At 45.5% G+C, this 24839-nt stretch overlaps 1 protein-coding gene across 1 annotated transcript in view; it reads left to right on the forward strand.

Annotated features, from left to right (window-relative positions):
- Positions 1 to 22201, forward strand: part of NHP2 (NHP2 ribonucleoprotein) — a 231677-nt gene extending 209476 nt beyond the window's left edge. Inside the window, exons 3-4 of the mRNA XM_044069935.1 lie at positions 21695 to 21800; positions 22172 to 22201. Of these exons, the coding sequence (XP_043925870.1) occupies positions 21695 to 21800; positions 22172 to 22201 (136 nt within the window). The remainder of the gene's footprint in view (positions 1 to 21694; positions 21801 to 22171) is intronic.
- The last annotated feature ends 2638 nt before the right edge of the window (positions 22202 to 24839 follow it).

A 24839-nucleotide genomic window follows, 5' to 3' on the forward strand; every position in this document is an offset into this window, starting at 1 on the left:
CCTCATCTAGAAAAGACTCCTTTCCTTTCATTCTGTCTTATTTGGCTAGGCTTTGTGACAAAGATCTCTCTTAGTCCTTAATAAAAAATCCATGCTTCAGCTATTTCAGCCTGCCTGCCTTCTCAGCTTCTTCTCTTCTTTTTTCTCACCTCCTCATGAAACCATTTCTGAGAAAGGGCATTCGCATAAGGCCTACCAGAAAGCCTCCAGATCTGAAGTTTTTGCCTTCATTTGTCTTCAACCTGTGGGTTCCCAGATCTGTCTCTGATCCGACTCTGCCACATATTCAGCGTCTGATCCAAGCTCCTCCCCTACCCTTAATGCCCCTGGCTCCTTCCTCCCTTCAGATCTCATTTGCAGTACATCATGTCTGCATCGCGATCCGTGCTCTGTGCTGTTATTGTTGAGCAGGTGACTTTCTTTAACAGTTAGTCTTCCTTTCTCATATCTTTTTACTCTCTTCTGCCTTTCTACCTCCCCTCGCGCTTCTGCGTCAGTTTTAAAAAAAAAAAATCCTTTCTCTAACTTTTCTTCCTGTCCCATGTGTGGTCTGTGTGTGTTGGGCCATACGATGGGAGAATGTCTGTCTGATAACCCCCAAACCAGGCTGCAGAAAATGTACTGTGTGTGGCCATAAGCTCTCTCCAGCTGATGGCTACACTCTGTGCATTGTTTGTCTTGGGGCAGCCCACTTGCAGACCTCCTGTTCCATCTGTGCCGGGTTTAATCCCTGGCACAGATGGACAGGAGGAACAAGCTAATCCTCAAGGGCCTCCTTCTCTCTTCTTCCTCCAGGACTCCGGGCCCTTTTGCCCCGGCTCCTACCTCTGTCTCCGCCCTGGCCTCTGGGACTCGAACTCCCGCCAAGAGGTCTGGGGAATGGAGACAAATCAGCCAAGTTATGGGATAGGCCCAAGAAGCGATTCCCAGATCACTTGGTTTCAGCCAGCCCTCCAGCCAAAGTTAGGTTGGCTCCGAGGACGGAGTTTCCCTGGCTCCATTCCCCTCTGTTCTCTCCGGAGCCGGTCACTGGCTCAGACCTCCCCTCACTGCTCCTCTTCCTGCTCCACCCGCAGTCTTACCAAAGTGGAGATGGATAGGATGATGCGGAAGTTTATCCACACCCATATACAGATGGGAGTCTTGCCTGCCCCCCTCTCCCTCTGGGGAGCATGCAGTCTGTGTTTATCCCTTATTACTCCTTCTCTGATCCGACCTCCAGTTTCAGAGCCCTTGGATCCAGGACACTCTGCGTCAAGGGGCTGGCTCCGATGGTACATGGTACCTTGTACCTCTATGCCTGCCATGGCATTTAGCAGGTCTGATCTGACTAGCTTGGATCCAGCCAGTTCTCGGAGCTGTACCCTTTGTGTCTGATCTGAGGGGATGGTGTTGGCTCAGAGTTTCAGAGCAGAGCGTTCCTCTTGGTATCTCGGTGCCTGGAGGTTCGGCCCTGACTCCCCCGTCTGGCCAGAGATTACAGCTCCTTCTAGTGTCCTTTATCAGGAGGTCCATTCCCCTTTGGCATTCGATGTGGTGGAGAGGGTACTCCATTCCATCGAGACCTTTGACAATCTCGTCTTTGGATTCTGCCCCAGCTCCCTCCATTTCTGGCACAGATCCGGCCATTCTGCCATCCCAGGGACAGCCTGCTGCCTCTTTGCCCCAGGGTTCTCCCTTTAGGAAACAGGGAGATGTTGGCGAGGCGGGTCTTCCCCAGAGACCCCCCCACTGAGGAGGCCCCTTGCAAATGTACATGCAAAAGGAGGCACTTAGACTTCACATAGGAGTCCCTCACCAAAGACACTGATTTGGTGGAAGGGGAAGATTCCCCCCGGTTACCTCCAGAGAATGTCTCCTTTGGAGACATCATGGAACTTCTTCGCCAGCGTGGGGGGTTGGTCTGCCCAAAAACCTATCCCAGACGAATCTGTTCCTGGAGACATTTGGCACAGGTGGCACAGGAAACTCTACTCCCTGGTGTCCCCTCCCGCAGATCCTTTTGTGGATCTTATTGCATCTCGAGCATGGAAGGAACAGGACATGGTGGAGCCAAGGTGGAGACAAGGTTTTCCCCCTTCAGACTGGTCCCATTGGAATAAGGGATCCCCGGTTGATGGCATGGTGGTGGCAGCTGCCACTAAGAAGGAGCTCTCTGGAGAGCTTGTACGGTCCACCCACTGAGAGTTAAGGACGGTGGACTGTTTCGGGAAGTGGAGGTACGCTTCAGCGACCTTCTCTGTACAGGAGCTGAACTACATGGCACATGTGATTTAATCTGCAATTAAACCTGGTAAAGGAGATCGCTGAATCGACCCCTGGGTCCATGTCAGTGGAGGACAAGAAGGTTTTTTCTGCTTGTATGGCCATCCTGAAATCAGTTACAAATACCTCTATGCATCTCCTCTCCCATGCGACCGAGGGCACTGCTAGAGCTGCTGGTACCAGCGTTGCCATCAGGTAACATGCCTGGCTCCGGCTATGTGCATTTTTGGAACCCTTTAAGGTATCTTTTTATGAATACCCCATACGATGGTTCCTCCCTTTTTGGGAAGTCTGTATGTGCCACCTTATTTCAGAGTGAGAAGGACTGGAAGACTCTGGCATCAGGATCACTTTTTGGCCCCTCAACGATCCTTCTCTAGGAATCGGTGAGGGACCAAGAAGATGTGGTTCTGGAAATCTTTTTTTCCAGGACACTGAGGACTCGCCTTCCCCCAGGAGCAGATGGAGATTTGATAGATGCCACCCTAGAGGCAGAGGGGCTCCGAGGAATCGCGGGTCTCGAGACCTTTTCTCGGAGAGACCCGTGCAGCAACCCTGAATGGTTGCCCAGCTGCTTGTCTCTGGAGGCAGTTGGGGGTCATCTGTTGCTACACCAAACTTCATGGGAGTCCATCACAGGATATTATTGGGTGTTGCAAATTATATCCAGAGGCTGTTCAAGCCCCTTTCTCGAGTCGCCTCCATTGCCCAAACACCTCTGACGTTCCACCTGCGCACAGGGAGTATGCAGCACTGAAAATTGCAAAGTTGCTAAGAAAGCGAGTCATCCAACCCGTCCCCCCAGACTACTCAAGATTAGCCATTTGTTCCAGGTTCTTTTTGGTGCTTAAGAAGACGGGGGACCCAAGACCCATTCTGGATCTCTTCATCTTGGTGAAGTTTCAGATGGTCACCCATCAATCTATCCTGCCCTTCCTGCAGGAGAACGATTGGATGTGCTCGATCGACCTCCAGGATGCGTGCTATCACATCAAGATGGGCAGACTCTCTCGGAGGTTTCTCCGCTTCTGTCTGGAAGCCAATCATTACCAGTTCAGAGTGCTTCCCTTTGGTCTCACCACAGCCCCAGGGTGTTCACCAAAGTGATGTCAGTAGTAGTTGCTCACCTTTCCCTACCTGGACAATTGGCTCCTCGCTGCCCCTTCAAGGTATCAACTCTGTCAAGCGAGGGATTCCTTTCTCCTCCTAGCCTAGCAGTCGGGCATTGCAATCAACCTTAGCAAGTAGTTACCGACCTCATTTCAAGCATTAGACGACTCTGGGGCTCGGCTGGACACAGTTGAATCCAAAGTTTTTCTTACTCCAGACAGGATACAGTTTCTGAAGCTACGTGTTCTTTGCTTTCTTCAAACTCAATCACTGACAGTGGGAATAGTATTAAGGGCATTGGGGTCCATGGCAGCCACGATCAATCTCTTGCCTATGGCGCATTTTCACATGCGAGTTCTTCAGTGGACCCTCGCTGTCCATTGGTCCATGTTAGATCTCCCGTTGACTCACCCTGATGTCCTTCAAGAATGCAACTGCAGTCATAACATGTGGGTTGTCCTGCCTCAGGCAGCCCTCGGTTGGCCGGATTCCAAAGTCTGGGTCCGACGTCGGCTGATGTCGCATTTCTCTCCGACGTCAGAGCGGCTGGAGTACATAAGCATCAGCCGACACCATTTTCTCCAGTCTTTCTTGCCGCGCGGTGCCCGAAGCAGAAGCAGTTCGCAAGTGCCGGTCGGTCAGCTCCTGTATTCACGATACCGAAGTCATCAAAAAAGCTAAGTACCCCATTGGGGACCTTTTCTTGCCTCAGCCGATGTCAGAAATTACTGAAAAAGTTAACAATTGTCTTTTTTGTGGTAAACAAATACCTCATACGGATTTCCACTCTTACTGCCTCTCTTGCCTGGGCCCAGACCACGACGTCTCGGCCTGTGTAACCTGTGCTCGCTTCAACAAGCGCACTCTCAGGCGCCGGGCGGAGTTCGCTGAAGATTTTTTCGGCGATAATTTTGCTTACACCATGCCGTCGGATCTTCCGACATCGCAAACTCCCAAAAAGCGTAAAGACCATGACCGACATCCTCGGCCCGTGTCTACCACCGACTCCACGCCAAAACCTAGCGCGAGTGCTCCGGTTCCCTCTGAGACGGTCTCTCCACCGCTCCGAACCGAAGACACTGCATTACCGACGACTCCGATTCCAGACATTACTCCGACACCAGTTATAGATTTTCCTCCGGATACCGAAACCGAGGAAATGCCTGAGACCATTGCTGTAGACAAGGTCACTCCTGCACGTGGAGCTGCCAGGCCCCCTATGGCCATGTCTATTAAGGCCTACACTAGGGCTAAGGCAGCCAGCAAAACAAAGCATATTACTTCTAAATCCTTACCTCAGCCGACTCCGGAGACACAAATTATGTCCATGGCTGCTGATTTAATTTCCATGATTAGAGGTTCACAGGCCCATCCTGAGAGAGCATCCCAGACTCCTCCTGATAAAAGGCCCCGGGTTGAACCCTCTGAACCTACTCCTTCAGATGAAGATTCTGAGGGCTCTGTCAACTCTGATAGCCAGGAAGAACTCTTCCAGACCTATGAGAACTCGGATGCAGAAGATTCCATCCCTTCGGCCTCCCCTCCTGAGGATATTTCTTTTGGGGAAGTTCTGCACACCATGAGGGAACATTTCAAGTGGCAAGGTCAGGAATATTCTGATTCTAGGAAACGCCTTAGGACTTTCCTTAAGAAGCCTCAGCACAGGCCCTTAGCTATTCCTCCTGTACTTGATGTTCTGGATGATTTGTATTCTGACTCTAGTGCTACCCCTGATTCTCTTCCTCCTGCTCCAGCCAAGCCAGACGGGTATTACAGGGTCCCAGAAATTCATTCCCATTTATTCAGGGCCCATACTGCTGATTTGGAAACTATTTCACAGGGGCCTGAAGGAGTTTCAGCCTCCACCTCAATCCTTTGCCCACAAACAGGGAAGCTAGGTCATTAGAGAGATGGGGCAAAAAGGTTTACACATCCACTACCTTATCTATGAGAGCTTTAAATTGCCTTTTTCATATGTTACAATATCAGGATTATCTCTTAGAAGATTTACAAAAAACATTAGCTTCTCCTGATCCTTTAGACAGGAAGACTTTGCAGGAAGCTGTACATAACACTCAGCAAGTAAGCAATCACTTCCTGCAGTGTGGATATGATGCACTGGAAGCTTCATGTAGGGCAGCTATGACAGGGGCAGTGATTCGTAGACATGCTTGGTTAAAAGATCAACCTCTACCAGATCATGTAAAAGCAAAACTTCTGGATGCACCTTTGGAAAAGAACAAGCTTTTGGTGCAAATGCTAAGGATGTGTTAAAGACCATCGAAGAAAAAGCAAAATCAGTTCAGACCGTGAAAGATTTCCTACAGGTTCAACCCCCCAGATTCAGTAGGAATTGGCCTTCAAAAAACTGGTCCTTTCCTAACCCAGAAAGGTTTCAAAGGGGTAAGAACAGACGTGGCTGAGGAAGAGGCCAATACAAAGGCCCTTACAGGGGACGACAATGGCAGCCAAGAAACCAAAGAAGTGACGCAGGGGTTTCACCTGCCCCACAACCACAATCTCAATGACTTTCCTCTACTACCGCCTACCAGGGAACTAGAAGCTCCCTTGGGCGGGAAATTATCTCTGTTTGCAGAAAATTATCTCTGTTTGCAGAAAACTGGCACAAACTGACAAAGGACAAATGGATTTTGGACATTATAGACCGAGGGTACAGGTTTCATTTTCATACCTTACCAAGAAAACAAGGCATGCCAAACCTACCACAAAATCAGAGGGCAGAGGCTATCAAGCAAATCACTCTGCTGACTCGAATGAAAGCAATAGAAAGAGTTCCACAACAAGAACAAGACCAGGGGTTTTACTCAAGACTGTTCCTTGTTCCAAGAAAAGAATCTCAATGGAGACCAATACTGGACTTGTCCGCATTAAACACCTTTCTCATAGTACCAAAGTTCAAAATGCTGACTCTACAGCAACTCCTTCCCATGCTGGGCAAGGAGTCATGGCTGATTACTCTGGACCTTAAGGAGGCATACCTGCATGTCCCTATCAGACACAGCTGCAGAAGATACCTCAGATTTCTTGCAGGGCCAGAGCATTATCAATTCTCAGCATTGCCATTTGGCTTATCTACTGCGCCCAGAGTATTTACAAAATGCCTGGCTTCAGTAATTGCTCATTGCAGGCTCCAGGGTATACAAATTTACCCGTACCTGGACGACTGCCTCATACAAGCGGACGACAAATTGATGACAAAAAACCTGGATTATGTCATACGATTACTTCAAGCTCTGGGATACACAGTCAACTTCCAAAAGTCAAGACTGCAGCCATCCCAGCAAATCTTCTTAGGAGCCAAACTAGACACAGCCTCTCAGATGGCTTACCTGACAGAAGACAAGCAAGAGAAGTTAACTCATTACTTCATTTAGCAAAACTCACCCAGATGACTGCAAGGAGATTCCTACAGGCCCTGGGTTACATGGCATCCTGCATTCTACTGGTTCCATTAGCAAAACTGCACATGAGAAAGCTTCAATGGTACCTAAAAAGCATTTGGTCTCAACACAGCAACAACTTGGAGACGATCATACCACTCATTCCATGCCTACAAAAGGAATTTCTATGGTGGGCCTCGGTGAGCCAGGAAAACACAGGTATGTCATTCAAAACACCACAGATAACACAGACCATTACTACAGACGCCTCAGACCTTGGATGGGGGGCGCACATGGAAGGCAGGTGTATACAAGGACAATGGTCTCCAAAGGAAACACATCTGCATATAAACCAAAAGGAAATGCTGGCAGTAATGCATGCCATCGAGGCCTTTCAGCACCAACTCCAGCAAGGCCATTTAATGATACGGACAGACACCACCACTGTGATGTGGTACATAAACAAGCAGGGGGGGCACCCACTTTTACCCCCTTTGCAGACTGACAATGCAGCTTTGGGAGAAATCACTGAGCCTAAACATCCAGTTACAATCCCAGTTTGTTCCAGGAAAAGACAATGTGTTGGTGGACAGCCTAAGCAGGAATTTCACAGATCCACACGAGTGGAGGTTACATCCGAAGGCCTTCAGACAACTCACTTCGACATGGGGCAAGTCAGAAGTGGACCTGTTTGCCTCTCACCTCAACCACCTTCTACCAAAATTTTGCACAAGGACATACCATCCAAAAGCTTGGAAAATAGATGCCCTCTCATTCAACTGGAACTCACTAGCAATCTATGCATTCCCACCTCTGCCACTGATGACCTCAGTATTACTAAAGATCAAAGCAGAGAAGCCCAAGGGAATCATAATAGCTCCGGATTGGCCAAGACAACACTGGTACCCACTACTACGGAGCATATGTCACACCAGGAGGTGGGCCCTCCCCCAGTGGCCTCTACTTTTGACTCAACACAATTTCGAAACACTGCATCCAAATCTTCAGACACTGCAGCTAACAGCCTGGGAGATCCCATGAATAACTTCAGCTTATCTCTCTCCAAGGAAGTTCAGCGGATACTAACAGAGGCTCGAAGACCATCCACCAGAAAGGCTTACTTAGCAAAGTGGAAAAGATTCAGCAATTGGAATACCAGCAAGGGACATGATGCATCATTGTTGAACATCCCACTCATCTTGGAATATTTGGCAGAAATGTTAAACGGCCTCTCATATTCTTCCATAAAGATACATGCATCTGCTATTTCAGCTAGATATAACACTGATCCTCCTGTTTTTTCTCACCCCTTACTAAGACAATTCCTCAGGGGAATCAAGAACATTAAGCCACCAAGAAAGGCCCCAGTGCCAGCCTGGGACCTCAATTTTGTCTTAGAAAAACTGCCTCTACCTCCATTTGAGCCAGCAGCTTCAGTTGACTTGCAATTTCTCTCATGGAAGACAGCTTTCCTGTTGGCAATTACCTCAGCAAGAAGGGTTTTGGAGCTACAGGCCCTAATGGCAATACCACCCTTTATTATTTTTCATAGAGACAGGGTTTCATTAAGGACCAACCCTACTTTTATGCCAAAGGTGGTATCTAGGGTTTCTTTAAATCAAGCCATTCATCTGCCTGCTTTCTTCCCCAATCCTGAGAATAAGGGGGAAAGACTGTTGCATACCTTGGACATTCACAGACAACTTTGATACTACCTGGACAGAACCAAGGCCAGTAGGAAGTCTGAACAACTTTTTGTAGCTTACGCCCCTGTAGTGCAAGGAAAAGCAATTTCAAAACAGACTATTTCTAAATGGATTGGGCATTGCATCAGATTCTGTTATTCCTTTCATGGAAAGACTGTTCCAGCCAATGTCAGACCACATTCCACCAGAGCTACAGCCACCTCTACAGCATTCTTAAGAGGGGTGCCTACCAAGGACATTCTAGAAGCTGCTACATGGAGCTCCGTGCATACATTCTGCAAACACTACAATCTCCCTCTATACTCCAGATCCAGAGCAGGCTTTGCTTCGGCAGTCCTGCAGGGTTTGATTGCCACACAATCTCTTTCCTAGAGCATTCCTCCTCCCCCAGCTAAGCTGTGGTATTCTACCCACATGTTATGACTGCAATTGCTTTCTTGAAGGACATAGTACAGTTTTGTACCTACCATAAATGTAGATGTCCGATAGACATGCAACTGCAGTCGGATTTTCCCTCCCTCCATACCCCTCTATGCCTAGGGTCCACTCCTATCCCTGTTACTCTTAGCTGGGGATATCTGTTATGGTGTATTTGTTTTATTGCTCATTTATTTGTTTGGAATCCTGTTTGTCTTCCAATTTGATTACAGCCTTCCTTGGAGGGCACCTGGCATCTGGGGCAAGAAACACTGAAGAAAATGGCGTCGGCTGATGCTTATGTACTCCAGCCGCTCTGACGTCTGAGAGAAATGCGACATCAGCCGACGTCGGACCCAGACTTTGGAATCCGGCCAACCGAGGGCTGCCTGAGGCAGGACAACCCACATGTTATGACTGCAGTTGCATGTCTATCGGACATCTACATTTATGGTAGGTACAAAACTGTACTTTTGAATCTCTTGAGTGTGCAGGGACTCTCTTCTGTGGTGGATTCATTCCTTGGACTTTGTTCAGGGTCATCCCTTTCTTTCACCTTTCCCCACGGCTACGTTGATTGTGGATGCCACCCCTGCTAGGGTGGGGGGGGCAGTGCTCGGGAAGGACAGTCCAAGGCACATGGTCCTCCTATGAGACCAGATTGCATATCAACGTCCTGGAGATGAGGGCAGTGCTTCTAGCTTTGCAGTCTCTCCATGCCCATCTTCCCCCAGGAGCAATCACTATCCAGATGGACAATATGTCTGTGGTCCTCCTATGAGACCAGATTGCATATCAACGTCCTGGAGATGAGGCCAGTGCTTCTAGCTTTGTAGTCTCTCCATGCCCATCTTCCCCCAGGAGCAATCGCTATCCAGATGGACAATGTCTGTGGTCTGTTACAAAACAGTCAGGGGGAACCTGGTCTTACCCCTATGTCGTGAAGCCATGAAAGTGTGGGAGTGGATGATCTCCATCGGCCGTTTTTTTGGTGGTATCACACATTCCGGAGAGGTTCAAAATTCTAGAGGACAGGCTCAGCAGATCTAGTCTGATGCCTTACGAGTGGTCTTAGAGTCCTTCAGTAGCGGAACAGATCTTTCGCAAGTGGGATCAGCCTTGCTGCGATCTCTTCACCTCTCCTTCCAATGTGAAATGCAGAGTTTTGCTCTGAACCCCCTGCTGGGGGAAGGCCCCAGAAAGATGCTCTTTTTCATACTTGACTCCCCGGTCTTCTCTGTGCTTATCCTCCTCTTCGCTTAATACTAAAATTCCTTCAGAAGGCTGGGGAGCCTAGTTATCCTCATTGCCACATTCTGACCTCGCCAAGTCTGGTTTCGCTCTCTCTGGTCTCATCTGGTGGCTCCACCATGGATGTTGGATCCAGTTCTGGATCTCACCTCTCATCCCTCAGGGATTCCCCATCCAGTCCTGGAAAGTCTGAAGCTCACTGCTTGGCTGCTCCAGTTCCTCTGATGGTCAGGACTCCTGGCCTATCTTCACCTGTCAGAAGGATTCTGGTGGTGGCTCGTACGTCTTCCACCAGAAAGGTGAACTCCAGCAAATGGAGACGTTTCTCAATCCGGGCTTTGCAGCGTGCCCTAGATCCCTTCACTGCCCCAGTTTCTGCGGTTCTGGAATTTTTAGCTGGGATCTTTCAGCAAGGTGCCAATTTTTATATGGTCAAGGTCCAACTTGCTGCGATTTTTAACTTTCATGTGGGTGATAATATGGCTTCCTTCGCATGTTCATAGCTTTGCAAGGCCTTCCTCAAAGGCACTTTTCTTCTTTGGCCACCGGTGAAGGACCCAAATGCTTCCCTGAGATCTTAACGTTAGTTCTGCCTCCCTTTGAGCCAGCAACCTCTGTGGATCTACAATTTTTGTCCTGGAAGACTGCTTTCTTGGTTGCTGTTACTTCTGCGAGGAGAGTTTTGGAACTTCAAGAATTGTTATTCAAGCCCCCTTATATGAATTTTCATAAGGACAGTGTGTCCTTGTGTACTAATCCATCCTTTCTTCCTAAGGTAGCTTCAGAGTCCAACATTAATCAGGCAATTTAATTTCCTGGTCTTCTGCCCAAATTTTCAAAACCAGGGAGAATACAAATTGCATTTATTGGATGTGCACAGACAGTTACGTTTCTACCTGCACAGGACTAAAACATTTCGTAAGTCTGACCAACTCTTCATTTCCTACTCTAAACCTTTTTTAGGGAAGCCAATATCTAAGATCACTATTGCCAGTTGGATTTCCCAGTGTGTTATTCGGGCATATTCTGCTAGGAGTATATCCCTGTCAGGTCATGTGAAGGCACATTCCACCAGATCTATGGCTACTTCAGCGGCTTTTTGGGCCAGAGTTTCATTGGATATCTGCTCTGCGGCTACTTGGGCCTCCTCTCATACCTTCATCTCGTATTATAAGTTGGACATCATATCCAGGAACAAGGCACCCTTTGGCTGTGCTGTGCTCCAGAATATCCTTCCATGAGGGACTCCCATTTTTTTAGTAACTGGGAACTCTGTCCCACAGGTTGAAGACCAAATCAAAACAACTTCAGGTAAAGAAGTTATGTAATCACTATAATGTTCCATCTGGGTTGTTGTTCTTCATTTGTCTTCAGCCGTCCCTTTCTCCTTCCCCCTGCCTTGTATAAACTGTCTGGTGGTCTCATGACTAGAGGAGGTGCTCACTATCAGGGTGCTTCTTATTCTCTCCTTCTTGCTCATGGACTTTTTGGTATGGGACAAGGTGTGTTGGGTCAGCTGCAAATACTAGATAGGGCAGCAAACTTGATCTGAAGGGAGGAATGAGACGGGCATTATGGGTAGGGGAGGATCTTAGAGCTCAGATCATGGATATGCAGCCGAGTCGGATCCAAGCCAGATCCGGGAACCCACAGATTGAAGACAAATGAAGAACTCAGATGGAGCGTTATGGTGAGTACGTAACTTTTTTTTCCACCCTGGGACCTCAGTTTTGTGTTGGAGAAACTTACCCTTCCAACCTTTAAACCAGTTGCCCCCAGTGAGTTAAAAATTTTGACCTGGAAGATTTCTCTCTTACTTGCTATCACCTCAGCCAGAAGAGTTTCTCTGCTTCAGACCCTCGTGTGTGGAACACTTCATCTTCCACCCAGAATCTCACTCAGGATGAATGCTTTCTTTATGCCCAAAGTGGTGACAGAGACCTTGCTAGATCAGTATATTTGCCTACTTTTCTTCCCTAACCCACAAAACAAGGGGAAAGGATCCTTCTTTCTTTGGATGTACACGAGCAGCTGTGTTGCTACTTAGAGCCAAGAGTATCAGGAAATCAGACCAACTGTTTGTGGCCTTTGCCAGTAGCTCTGAGGGCAAACCAGTTTCTAAGCAAGCAATCTCCAAATGGATCTCCCACTGTATCTCCTTTTAGAACCACAATGGTGAGAAAACCCCTGATGCTGTGAGGACACATTCCACCAAGGCTACTGTTATCTCCACTGCATTTCTTAAAGGGGTGCCCACAAAGGACATTTCAGAGGCAGAAACTTGGTCTTCAGTGCATACCTTTACCAAACATTGCCATCTTTCTGACTACTCCAAGTCTAAAGCAGGATTTGCCACTGCCATCTTGCAGGACATCCTCACCTCTCCTTAATCTTCCATCCTTCGTTCCAGCTTTGAGAATCATCCCACAAGTTAGAACTACAGCAGTGAAACACAAAGAACGTAGTACAGTTGTGTGTACTTAAAATAAATGCATTTGTTCAAGTGTATTCACTGTTGCAGTACTCTTCCCCCTCTCTCCTACAGTGTAGGCTGGGACATTCTCCTCAGTCAGGTTAACCTTCTTTCTGCTTCTTTTTCCTGGATTACAGGGTCCCAGACCCTTGACGCCAAGGACACTCTGGGGTGGGGGGGGGGGGTGGTGGCTCTTGCCATTAGCGGCAAGAAAAGTACTGAGGTCATGGTGCTGGCCAACTCCCCTTATAACCAAGAGTAGTGAAGTAATTTAAGGTGTCTGCTGGCTCCAGGTGGAGGGAAATTATTCTCTGGTAGTCAAGCCAGGCAAGAGCTTCCACGGTGGGAAGTCCTACAAGTTAGGACTGCAATAGTGAGTACACTCTAACATCCACATTTATGGTAAGCATACTGAGCTGTACTTTTAATATTTTGGGTTGTATGACATTCATTGTTATAGTTTCAAAAAGCAGCAGAGTCAGACATTTTGGTGCATTTTGATCCTAAGCTATACATTTTCGTTTGTTAAAACAGTTGCGGTTTTACTCCGATAATGTGTTAAGTTGTATTTGAAATTGAGAAGTTTGAAGTCTAGCCTCCTTTCCAAAAGGAGTTCTGGTGGATGGTTTCTGCTACAGTGAGTGTTTTTTTGCTTTGTGTGGTTTATGCATAGGGCATTTCACATTCTTTGAGATGAAATGGAAGACCTCAAGATGTCCTTCAAGGATGCATCTGCAGTAATCACATATGGGTTGTCCTGCCTCAGGCAGCCCTTCGGTCGGCCGGATTCCAAAGTCTGGGTCTAGCCTCGGCTGATGTCGCACTTTCCCCTACGTCGGAGCTTCTGGGGTATAAAAGCATCAGCCGACGCCATTTTCCTTAGTCTTTCTTGCCGCGTGGTGCCCGAAGCAGAAGCAGTTCGCAAGTGCCGGTCGGCCAGCTCCTGTGATTCAGCTACCGAAGACTTCGAAAAAGCTAAGTACCCCGTTGGGGACTCTCTCTTGCCTCAGCCGATGTCAGATAAAGTTAATAATTGTTTAACTTGTGGGAAACAAATACCTCATAAGGATTTCCACTCTTACTGCCTCCCCTGCCTAGGCCCAGACCACGACGTCTCGGCCTGTTCAGCCTGTGCTTCCTTCAACCAACGGACTCTTAGACGTCGGTCGGAGTTTGCAGAGGAATTTTTGGGGCTAGTTTTGCTTACAAGATGCCGTCGGAGACTCCGACTTCGCATTTAGTTAAACGGAAGGACAAGGACAGACACACGCGGGCCGCGGTTTTGGCTGAAACCACGGTCAGGCCTACCGCGAGTGTCTCGGCTGAAACAGAGTCCTTGGTACTTCCGATCACCGAAACCGCACAACCGACTACCTCGGCCCCGGAGGCCCCAGCCAAGTTGGTTATTGAATTACCTTCTGAAACTGGTGTCCAGGAACCTTCCGACACCATTCCTTTAGACAAGTCTACTCCTGCACGTGGTGCAGCCAGACCTCCTGCATCCATGTCCATTAAGGCTTTCTCTAGGGCTAAAGCTTTGCCTCCCAAGGTTACCTCTCAGAGACCTTCTACTGGCTCGCAGATTCTTAGCTTAGCAGAGGATCTTATCTCCTTAATTAGAGGTTCTCAACCTCATCCGGACAGGGGCTCTCAACCACCTCCAGACAAAAGGCCCAGGGTTGAGCCCTCTGACCTCCACTCCTCAGATGAGTCCACTGATGGCTCTACTATGTCAGACCACCAGGAGGAGGCTTATTCGGCCTACGAGGATTCTGATGCTGAAGAATCTATTCCCTCGGCTTCCCCTCCTGAAGAGTTTTCCTTTGGAGAGACATTACACTCTGAGAGAACATTTTCAATGGCAGGGTCAGGAATTCTCTGATTCTAGAAAGAGATTAAGGACCTTTTTACATTTACCTCAGCATAGGCCTTTAGCTATACCTCCTGTTTTGAATGTTATTGATGATGTGTACTCTGATGCTAGTACAGCCCCTGACTCTCTCTCCCTCCGGCTCCTGCCAAACCTGATAGGTACTACAGGGTCCCGGACTCACATCTACACCTGTACAAGGCCCACTCTGCTGATCCCGAAACTATTTCCCAGGGCCCAAAAGGGGTTGCAGCTGCCACTGCTAGAAATCCTCTACCCTCTGAAAGGGAGTCCAGAGCTTTAGAGAGATGGGGTAAGAAAGTGTATACTTCTGCAACTCTTTCCATGAGGGCATTAAATTGTCAATTTCATATGATACAGTACCAAGAGTATTTGTTAGATGAATTGCATAAGAAACTGTCTTCTTCTGAACCCCTTTATCGCAAATCCCTTCAGGATCTGGTATACAACTCCCAGCAGCTTGCAGTGTGGTTATGATGCATTGGAAGCTTCATGTAGGTCAGCTATGACAGGTGCAGTCATACGTAGGCATGCCTGGCTGAAGGAACAATCTCTGCCAGACCATGTTAAAGTTAAGCTTTTGGATGCTCCTATGGAAAAGCAAATTATTTGGTTCCACGGCTCAAGAGGTCTTAAAGAAATTTGAAGAAAAGGCAAAATCTGTGCAAACAGTCAAAGACTTTCTGCAAGTCCAACCACCGAGATTCAGCAGAAATTGGCCTACTAAGAATTGGTCCTTTCCGGACTCAGACAGATCTCAGAGAGGTAGGAATAGGCGTGCCAGAGGTAGAGGGCAAGCTAGAGGCTCCTACAGAGGCCGTCAGTGGCTGCCTCCCAACCAGAGAGGTAGTGCAGGAACTACAACTGCTACACCAGGACAGACCCAATGACTTTGTTTTGACTCCGCCGACCAGGGCTCAATTAGAAGCACCTTTGGGCGGAAAGCTTTCTTTTCAAAAAATTGGCACAGCATTACAAGGGACACATGGACACTGCAAATAATAGACCAAGGATACAGGTTCCATTTCCACACATTGCCAAAAAGAAAAGGCATGCCAGACCTGCCACCAAATCAGAGGGCAGAGGCTTTGAAACAAATTTCCAACTTAATACAAATGAAAGCTATAGAAAAGGTACCTCTTTCAGAACAAGGCCAAGGATTTTACTCCAGATTATTCCTTGTTCCAAGAAAAGAAAATCAATGGAGGCCTATTCTTGACTTGTCCGCACTGAATACTTACCTCATTGTGCCAAAATTCAAAATGCTGACTCTACAGCAACTCCTTCCCATGCTGGGCAAGGGGTCTTGGCTGGTGACTCTAGACCTCAAGGAGGCATACCTGCATGTCCCTATCAGACAAAGTTGCAGAAGACACCTCAGATTTCTTGCAGGGTCAGAGCATTATCAATTCTCAGCATTACCCTTTGGCTTATCTACTGCGCCCAGAGTATTCACGAAATGCCTGGCATCAGTAATTGCACACTGCAGACTTCAGGGGATTCAAATTTACCCATATCTGGACGACTGCCTTATACAAGCGGACAGCAAGCAAACTTTGTTAAAGGACTTGGATTATGCCATCCACCTACTGCAGGCCTTGGGATATAGTCAACATCCACAAATCAAGACTTGTTCCATCCCAAAGAATAACTTTTCTGGGTGCGGATGTAGACACAACCACCCAAATGGCCTTTCTCACAGAAGAAAAACAAAAACAACTACCGGATTACTTCAAGAATCTGACAAGACAAACTCGGCTGACTGCAAGGAAAATCCTGCAGGCCCTGGGTTACATGGCATCTTGCATTCTTCTGATTCCACAAGCAAGGCTGCATATGAGAATTACAATGGTACCCAAGGAGTTTATGGACTCAGCACAGTCACAGCTTAGAAACTTTGATCCCACTCATTCCATGCCTCCAAAAGGAATTTCTGTGGTGGGCTCAAGCCTGCCAGTCGAACAGCGGGTTGCCCTTCAGCAATCCAAGAGCCAACCAAACCATCACTACGGACGCTTCAGACCAAGGTTGGGGAGCACACATGGAGGGCAGATGTATCCAAGGGCTATGGTCACAAAGAGAGCTGCGCATGCACATAAACCAAAAGGAAATGCTGGCAGTGATGCAAGCAATCGAGGCCTTAACTTTTTCTTCATCAAGGCCACCTACTCATAAGGACAGACAACAGCACAGTTATGTGGTACATAAACAAGCAAGGAGGCACCCATTCCTACCCTCTTTGCAGACTGGCAATGAATCTATGGGAACTGTCCTTGAAACTCAATATACAGCTGCAGTCCCAGTTCATGCCAGGGAAAGACAATATACTGGCAGACAGCTTAAGCAGAAATATCATGGATGCACATGAATGGATGCTGCACCCAGACATCTTCTTACTCATAACACAATCATGGGGAAGGCCGGAAATAGATCTGTTCGCCTCCCCCTACAATCAACTGAAGAAATTCTGCTCAAGGACATACCACCCACAAGCATGGAAAGTGGACGCTCTCTTTTTCAACTGGAAAGCTCTAACAGTGTATGCTTTTCCACCTCTCCCATTAATGACCAAGGCTTTACTGAAGATCAGGACAGAGCAGCCCAGAGTGATTTTGATAGCTCCAAACTGGCCAAGACAGCACTGGTACCCACTGTTAAAGAGAAACCGTGGCCTCTCCCCCTATGGCCACTTCTACTAATGCAGCACAATTTCAAGACTCTGCATTCCAACCTGAAAACCTTGCAGCTAACTGCCTGGAAAATACCATGACTCCTCCTCCTCAGGATAAGCTATCCCAGAGAGTGAAGGATATTATTATGGAAGCTCGACGGCCTTCCACAAGGAAGGCATATTCAGCAAAATGGAAAAGATTTCACGCTTGGAACACAACAAAGGGCCTAGATGTGACAGTGATGAACATGGCACATATACTGGAATATTTGGCAGAATTGTTCCACAACGGCCTGTCTTACTCTTCCATTAAGATACATGCCTCAGCAATTTCAGCAGAATACAATGTTAATCCACCTGTCTTCTCTCATCCTCTCCTGAGACCGTTTCTAAGAGGAATCAAAAACATCAATCCTCCAAGGAAACCACCTCTACCTACTTGGGACCTTAACTTCGTGTTGGAAAAACTAACACTTCCTTTGAACCAGCAGCATCTGCAGATCTACAGTTTCTGTTTTGGAAAACTGCCTTCCTTCTGGCCATAACTTCAGCAAGAAGAGTATCTGAGTTACAAGCTCTAATGGCAGTACAGCCATTTCTTATCTTTCATCAGGACAGAGTTCCATTGAGAACCAATCCTACATTTATGCCAAAGGTGGTATCCAGGGTATCTTTGAACCAAGCTATTCACTTGCCTACATTCTTTCCACAACCACAAAATAAAGGGGAGAAACTTCTGCACACCCTGGACATACACACAGTTGCGCTACTACTTGGACAGAACTAAAAGTTACAGAAAGACTGACCAGCTGTTTGTAGCATATGCTGCTGGGGCACAAGGAAAAGCAATTTCCAAACAGACAATTTCAAAATGGATAGGAAATTGCATTCGTTTTTGTTACTCCTTTCATGGAAAAACTGTGCCAGCTGACATTAGACCTCATTCCACGAGAGCCACAGCCACCACCACAGCCTTCCTAAGAGGGGTGGCTACCAAGGACATTTTAGAAGCTGCTACATGGAGCTCCGTGCATACATTTGCCAAGCATTACAGTTTACCTTTATACTCCAGATCCAGAGCAGGCTTTGCTACGGCAGTCCTGCAGGGTATCTTGGCTACACCATCCTTTACTTAGTACCTCCACCCCCAGATTGGCTATGGTATTCTACCCATATGTGATGACTGCAGATGCATCCTTGAAGGACATAGTACAGTTTTGTACCTACCATAAATGTAGATGTCCGATAGGTATGCATCTGCAGTCAGGTTTACCCTCCCTCCTTCCCCTCTGTGGTATACTTCTTGGGTACTTACCCCTCTTATAGCTAGCTGGGGGGGATCTATTATGGTGTATTTGTTTTTATGGTACTGTGCATGTTTGGATTTGTTTTTGCAATGCATATCTCCAAATTTTAGCCTTCCTTAGAGGGCACCTGGCATCTGGGGCAAGAAAAACTGAGGAAAATGGCGTCGGCTGATGCTTTTATACCCCAGACGCTCTGACGTAGGGGAAAGTGCGACATCAGCCGAGGCCAGACCCAGACTTTGGAATCCGGCCGACCGAAGGGCTGCCTGAGGCAGGACAACCCATATGTGATGACTGCAGATGCATACCTATCGGACATTTACATTTATGGTAGGTACAAAACTGTACTTTTCTTGATGTGGCGTACGGCAGTGGTTAGGATTTAATAGTTTGAATAAATGAGCAGAGATGTAGCTCAGATCTGGACTAAAGGGATAAATCTGATTTCTTTCTGCAAAGTACTGTAATGGTATTTGTTATGGGCCAGTAGGGGTTTGAAAGGCTTTGAATCTTTTGGTTGTAGTTGAATCCTTTGAGTCATGGGATGCCTATTTAATCTGTATTGAAAGATGCTTTCCCCTGGCACTTGATCTGAGTGGGAGCTAACAATACAGTAGGCATTTAGAAGGTGAAGTATTTTGTTTTGTAACAGGTCTTCATCGAAACTGGTGTAAAAAAAAAATGAGAGTTTTGTGGTGGTGCCCCTGCTGAGTTTGACACATTTCTGTGTGCTGATCTCCCTTATTCTTCCTGGTTATTTTTATCTATTTTGTTTAAAATTAAGCTTTGCAAAATGTTTATTTTCCTTTTATGATGGCTTCCAATGTACTTCCCGTCTTTCCTTAACCCTTCTTTGTTTGGATTATCAGTACGTGTTCCCTTTCTATCTTTGTTCAGGCCTCTCCTTCAAAATAAAGGTCTTTTGTGTTGTACTGTTTGATTATCTTAAGTTGGTCATAAGAAGAATCAAAGCCTGGTTGTTTTCAACGTTTGACAATTTCAGCTGATATTCATATACCAAACTCTAGTTAATATCTAAGCAGCCATTTTCTGGTGCTAGCCTCTTAATGCAGTTGTCTTTTGGTTGGGAGTATATGGCCAATGCAGTAAAATGTAGGCAAAGATTTCCTTTAGTTGTCTTACTCCCTTGGAGCATGCTGCAGGATGCTGTAAAATGAAGTGCTCTGTAGCTCAGAAAATGAATATAGCCCATTTTCATATATGTACTGCAGGGATACCTTACACGGTGGTGTGAACCTTGGCTCTAGCTGATTGTTGCTGTTGAAATGACAACCCAACCCATTTGTAAAAATGGGAAAAGGGACTGTGAATGGATGGAGATGAGCAAAATCTTTCCTTTTGGCATACATGTAATGTTCTGGTTTCATATGTGTGTCCTTACATTTTAGCCAGCACATTTTTGTATATAGGTGTTTGATATCTCTGTGGTCTTTGGTCATGAGTTTTGAAGATTGAACTGCCAGCCAGAATAGTTTCATTTTTGTTAGTTTTATTGGCTGACCTATCATTGATGTCTGAAAATGCCAGGCAGATTGTACAGGAGTGTAAAAACAAAAGAGGGCTGACATGTAGTCCATAAGGATTATTAAAGCCACCTACCCTAACAGACTGACAAAAAGCTTGTGTTTTTTTTTTTACTTTGAGACAGATTCACCCACGCCTGTTGTTTAGAGGTTCTGACCACTTGAGTAAGTCACTGCATGGAAGCGTGATGGTTCTATTATTCAGCAAGTAATGTTGATGGTTTATCATTCAGCAGTTTTCTCTGAAGAACAGAGTAAAAAAGACAGCAAATTGCAGTCGCCTTTAATTTAAAACTTTTATTTTAGACCATCACAAAAAGTGGTGATTATTTTAATAATCTCTGAGTTACACCACAGCTTCTCCATAAGCACTTATTAATTGTTAACATGCTAATCTTGTTAGTGTATGCAGACTTTTGCCAAACAGTATGAGCAATTTATTTTCATTTTTTGACTGGGGAGGTCAGACTGTGAGCGTGTAACCCCTTTTAGCGGAAGCCATACTATAATGCAAAATACAATGTACTGTAAGTGGAAACCCAAAAAATTTAAACATTAGTGTCATGTTAAACAGTAAGCATAAATGTTAAACATTAGTGTAATTTTAAGCTGTGCAGTGGCATTTACTGGCTGGCTGCTTCATGGCCTGCAGTTTGATCCAGACTTGTTTTTGTTTTGGAATGCACAAATTCTTCCTTTCTTTGTTGGCTTTTCTTAAGAAATTCCAGCTTTCTTCCTGCGATTAATTGGTTGGTTGAATCGATTGACTAATCTAAATGGCTTCTGCTTATGTTTTTTTTTCTTTTGTGGCCCAGGCCATGGTTGAAAGTCTACAATAATTTGTTCATTTGCCCAGATAATAATGGTATCAAATATATTGTAATTTGCAGGGAATGAGGCCACTGGGGTTAGCTTCATGACCAAAGATATATGCTTTGTGCCATTTCAGATGGGATGTGGATGAGACATTGGAAAGTAGAGTTGTGGCTTCACACAGTGTCATGGCAGATGAATTTGAAGCATGTGAAGGATGTGCTCCTGTGTCATGCTTACATGTTGTAATAATTCAGTACAAAACAGTCTTAGTCAGGACTAAGAGAGGGATCTGTCTCTCTCTCTCTGTCTCTCTCTCTCTCTCTCTCTCTCTCTCTCCTTCCGTCTGTCTTTAAAATGATGAGTTTCCTGCCTCATAAATATTACTGGGGGGAGATAGAAATTTGAATGGGTGAATAACTTGGGGAGGGGGGGTTGTTGACTTCAAAAAAAAAAAAAAAAAATGTACTTGAATGTACATAGTTGTACATAAAAGCTTGATAACGTAAATGTTGTGACAGCCATTCATATTGGCAAGTTTACTGTATAGAGTCGGAGTGATTGCTGTGCTGTTCGGTAAAACATTGTCTAGCATTTATAAAGTACAGCTGTCTTGCTGTTTATAGCAGTGTTGTAGTTTTCTTTTTGTCCTTTGCAAAAGTAGTTGCTGCATTTGCTTTTTGGAAGACATTAAGCAGGTTTTCTTGTTGCTGTCCTTTTTACAAATACAGTATAGCTGTTGTATATTAAGGTTCCTAGTGTGTGAAAATGTCTGTTTTTCACTTCCAAGTTACTACTTCATTGTAGTTGCACTGTTCTTTTTTTCTTTTTCCTTCTGAATCCAGAATTGTCGTTTTGGCTGGAGACACGTTACCGATTGATGTTTATTGTCACATACCTGTGATGTGTGAGGACCGAAGTATTCCATACGCCTACATTCCTTCAAAAGTGGTAAGGAAGTGTACTGTATCTCAAATGCCATTCCTGTTTTGTGTGATGACTTGTGTATCAACACTGCAGTGTACATTCCCCAGGTCTTTGGATATGGGCTTCTACTTTCACTGGTATGTGGTTATTTATGTAAACAAAAAAAAAGAATGTAGAGTACCTTAATACATACAAACTGCAGAACTCTTGATAACATCATTATGTTGCTTCTCATTGGACTTAGATTCGCAGAAATTCATTCACATTATGGAACCAGCATTGTATACATCATGTTCAAATAGGGCACTGTGCGTTCAGTGTAGTTAGCCAAACTAGGCAATTAACCTACCGAGCATAATGTCCCATTTAATTTTTCACATTTTTTTTCTTTCTAGTTCAGCATTGTCATTATTTTACCACAGTAATTAGTAAACAAAGCAAACTATTTATTTCTTTCCTGCCTTATGAAGTAAACATATGTAAGAAGTTAGTAACACAAAATTCTGGTTGCAAAACTTGTAAAATACCTGCTTCACTGCTTAAAAAATAACTGCTTTTATTGTTCACAGTAGACAAAACATGATTGATAAGTTCAGGGAGTTTATTGGCTTTTTTTTCTTATGCTATACCTATATCCATATAGACTCATTATTTTTGTCAAGTAATTCAGTGAGATTTCTATGTTTTATTGACTTGTAAAACCAACAGCAAAACTCTAATCCATTAAAAAAAAGTTTCTGTGCACTCGTAATTGTTTTTGTACTTTACTGTAAACTGAAACTACATGTCCTGTGTGTTCAGTAAAATAGTTTTATTTTACCAGTATCACATACTGTAAAATTACACATTTAACAAGTAAAACAATGTGTTTCTATGCTTTAAGTTCAGCTTGTGGTTCAGTTTCCCATTTGCCTAGTTTTTTTCCTCCAGCATTCTCAAGTTTATTGCATAATATTTTGCTTCAAATGTGATCTCAAATGAACATCGTACATATTTATTAACTTTGTTCATGTGCCTTAACATACAATTTTAATCTCTTAACAGAATATTCCCATGTATATTGTCTAATACTTTTACAGTTTTTAAAAAAATGCTCTTAACCATGCATTAAACTATTTACACTTTATTTCCCCCTATTCATGTTCCATGCGATGTTACCCTCTAGCTTTCCTGTGTAATAGTCTGTCCTGCTGACTGTTCTCCTAGTCATATTCCTCTACGTATTTTAGGCAGAGTGGCTGTTGTACTTACAACTTCCTCATTTGTCTGGGACTTCGAAGTCTGTTCTTTCTCTTTCCAAACTGATTTCATTAGTGTCTTTACATGTGCTACTTGGAGCTTTTTCATGTTTTTCCATTCCTGCGTTGTCTTTTTGCCCTAATAAAACTATATGGAGAGATTGGGAACCTCCAGTCGCTGGACCCCACACAGTTTGGCTTCAAGGGCAGATCATGCCTCCTGAACCTGGTGGATTTCTTTGAGACCGTTACTCAGGCTATAGATAAGGGAAAGGAGGTACACACTGCTTACTTTGACCTTGCTAATTTGACACCATTCCCCATTCAGGTATTCTTGATAAGCTCACCAGCCTGGGCATATAAACCCTTATGTCATAAGATGGATCGCAAACTGGCTCTCGGACAGATCCCATAAAGTAAGAGTAGCGGGATCCTATGTCCGAATCCAGACCAGTAACGAGTGGTGTGCCTCAGGGCTCTGTCCTGGGGCCCCTCCTGTTTGGCATATACTTCTCAGAAGTACAGGCAAGCACGGAAGGGCTGTGGCTGACTAAGTTTGCGGACGACTGCAAACTGGGTGCTATAACAGAGTCTCCGGCTGACATGGAGATCCTCCAGAAGGGCCTAAATGAGACTGATGCATGGTGTCAAAGCCATGGTCTCAAGCTAAATGCAAAAAAAATGCCTAGTAATCCCCTTTGGAAAAAAACAGAGTATCCACAAACTGCAACATAGGAGGTAATCCCCTGAAATCTGAAGAAATACGGGATCTAGGGACCCAAGTAGATAGTCAGCTTTCCTTTGATAACCATGTTGCCAAAGTGGTTAGAAAAATCCTTCTATGTGACCCATCTGATCACGAAAGGGTTCGCATCAAGATGTAATGGTGCCCCTCTACTCTTCCCTCATCAGACCCATTATTGAGTACAATGCACCAATTGGAATGTACCTGGCTAGACATCTCAAGCAGCTGGAGAGACCACAGAGGTACCTAACCAAGAGGATTACTGGCCTCAAACAGTTGCCCTATGCAGCACGTTTGAAAAAGCTAAGACTGTTCTCTGTTGCATGCCGCTTTCTCAGAGACCATCTCTGTCTAACGTACAGAGCCATGTCCAACCCAGAATTGTTGAACGTGCTCCATCTTAGCAAAACCAAATCTACTCGAGCTACATGCTGTAGGGATATAAACCTCAACACAACAATGAATAGAACATGCTGGAGGGATAGATTCCCTTCGCAGAGAGGGTCCCAATCTACATAAGACAGAGCCCCTCACTATTCCTCTTCAAGAGGAACCTTGAGAGTGGATGGGTAACAAAGTTCACACCAGGGATCACACCAACAGCACTACTAGATAGGGGCCAAGGATACTAGCTGCTAGTACAAGGGTCTGGGGAACTACTAAAGGGGCGGTGAATACAGCACAACGTGGCTGGGCTAATGTATGCCTTCGGGCAGATAGCCCAGTACCAATCTATGAACCTATATCCATAGCATTTCATATATATTTGGCTGTATCTTTTCCCCCTAGGGTTATTCTTAATAACATCCACTCTTTGGTTAGAAACAGCTGTTGCCCAATGAGTATATTAATCATTTCCTGCAGTGCTTCCTGATATCCCTTCAGTCCTTCACACTCACAGAAGTTGTTGTCCGTCTTTTTTTCTGCCTTCCCATCTCCCGTAGTATATAAAAATATTTGGTTTGAAAGGAGTGAATTGAGTAGTAGAATCTGAAACAAACTGCATATTCCCCAAAGTACTGTAACTGGGCTAGACTTGACAGTAGTTTTGTCTTATGGGAATGTGTCCATTTAATTGGT

The sequence above is a fragment of the Protopterus annectens genome, chromosome 4.part0 (genome assembly GCF_019279795.1).
Source record: "Protopterus annectens isolate FY-2018-M chromosome 4.part0, PAN1.0, whole genome shotgun sequence".
NCBI classification, from domain to species: Eukaryota; Metazoa; Chordata; order Ceratodontiformes; family Protopteridae; genus Protopterus; species Protopterus annectens.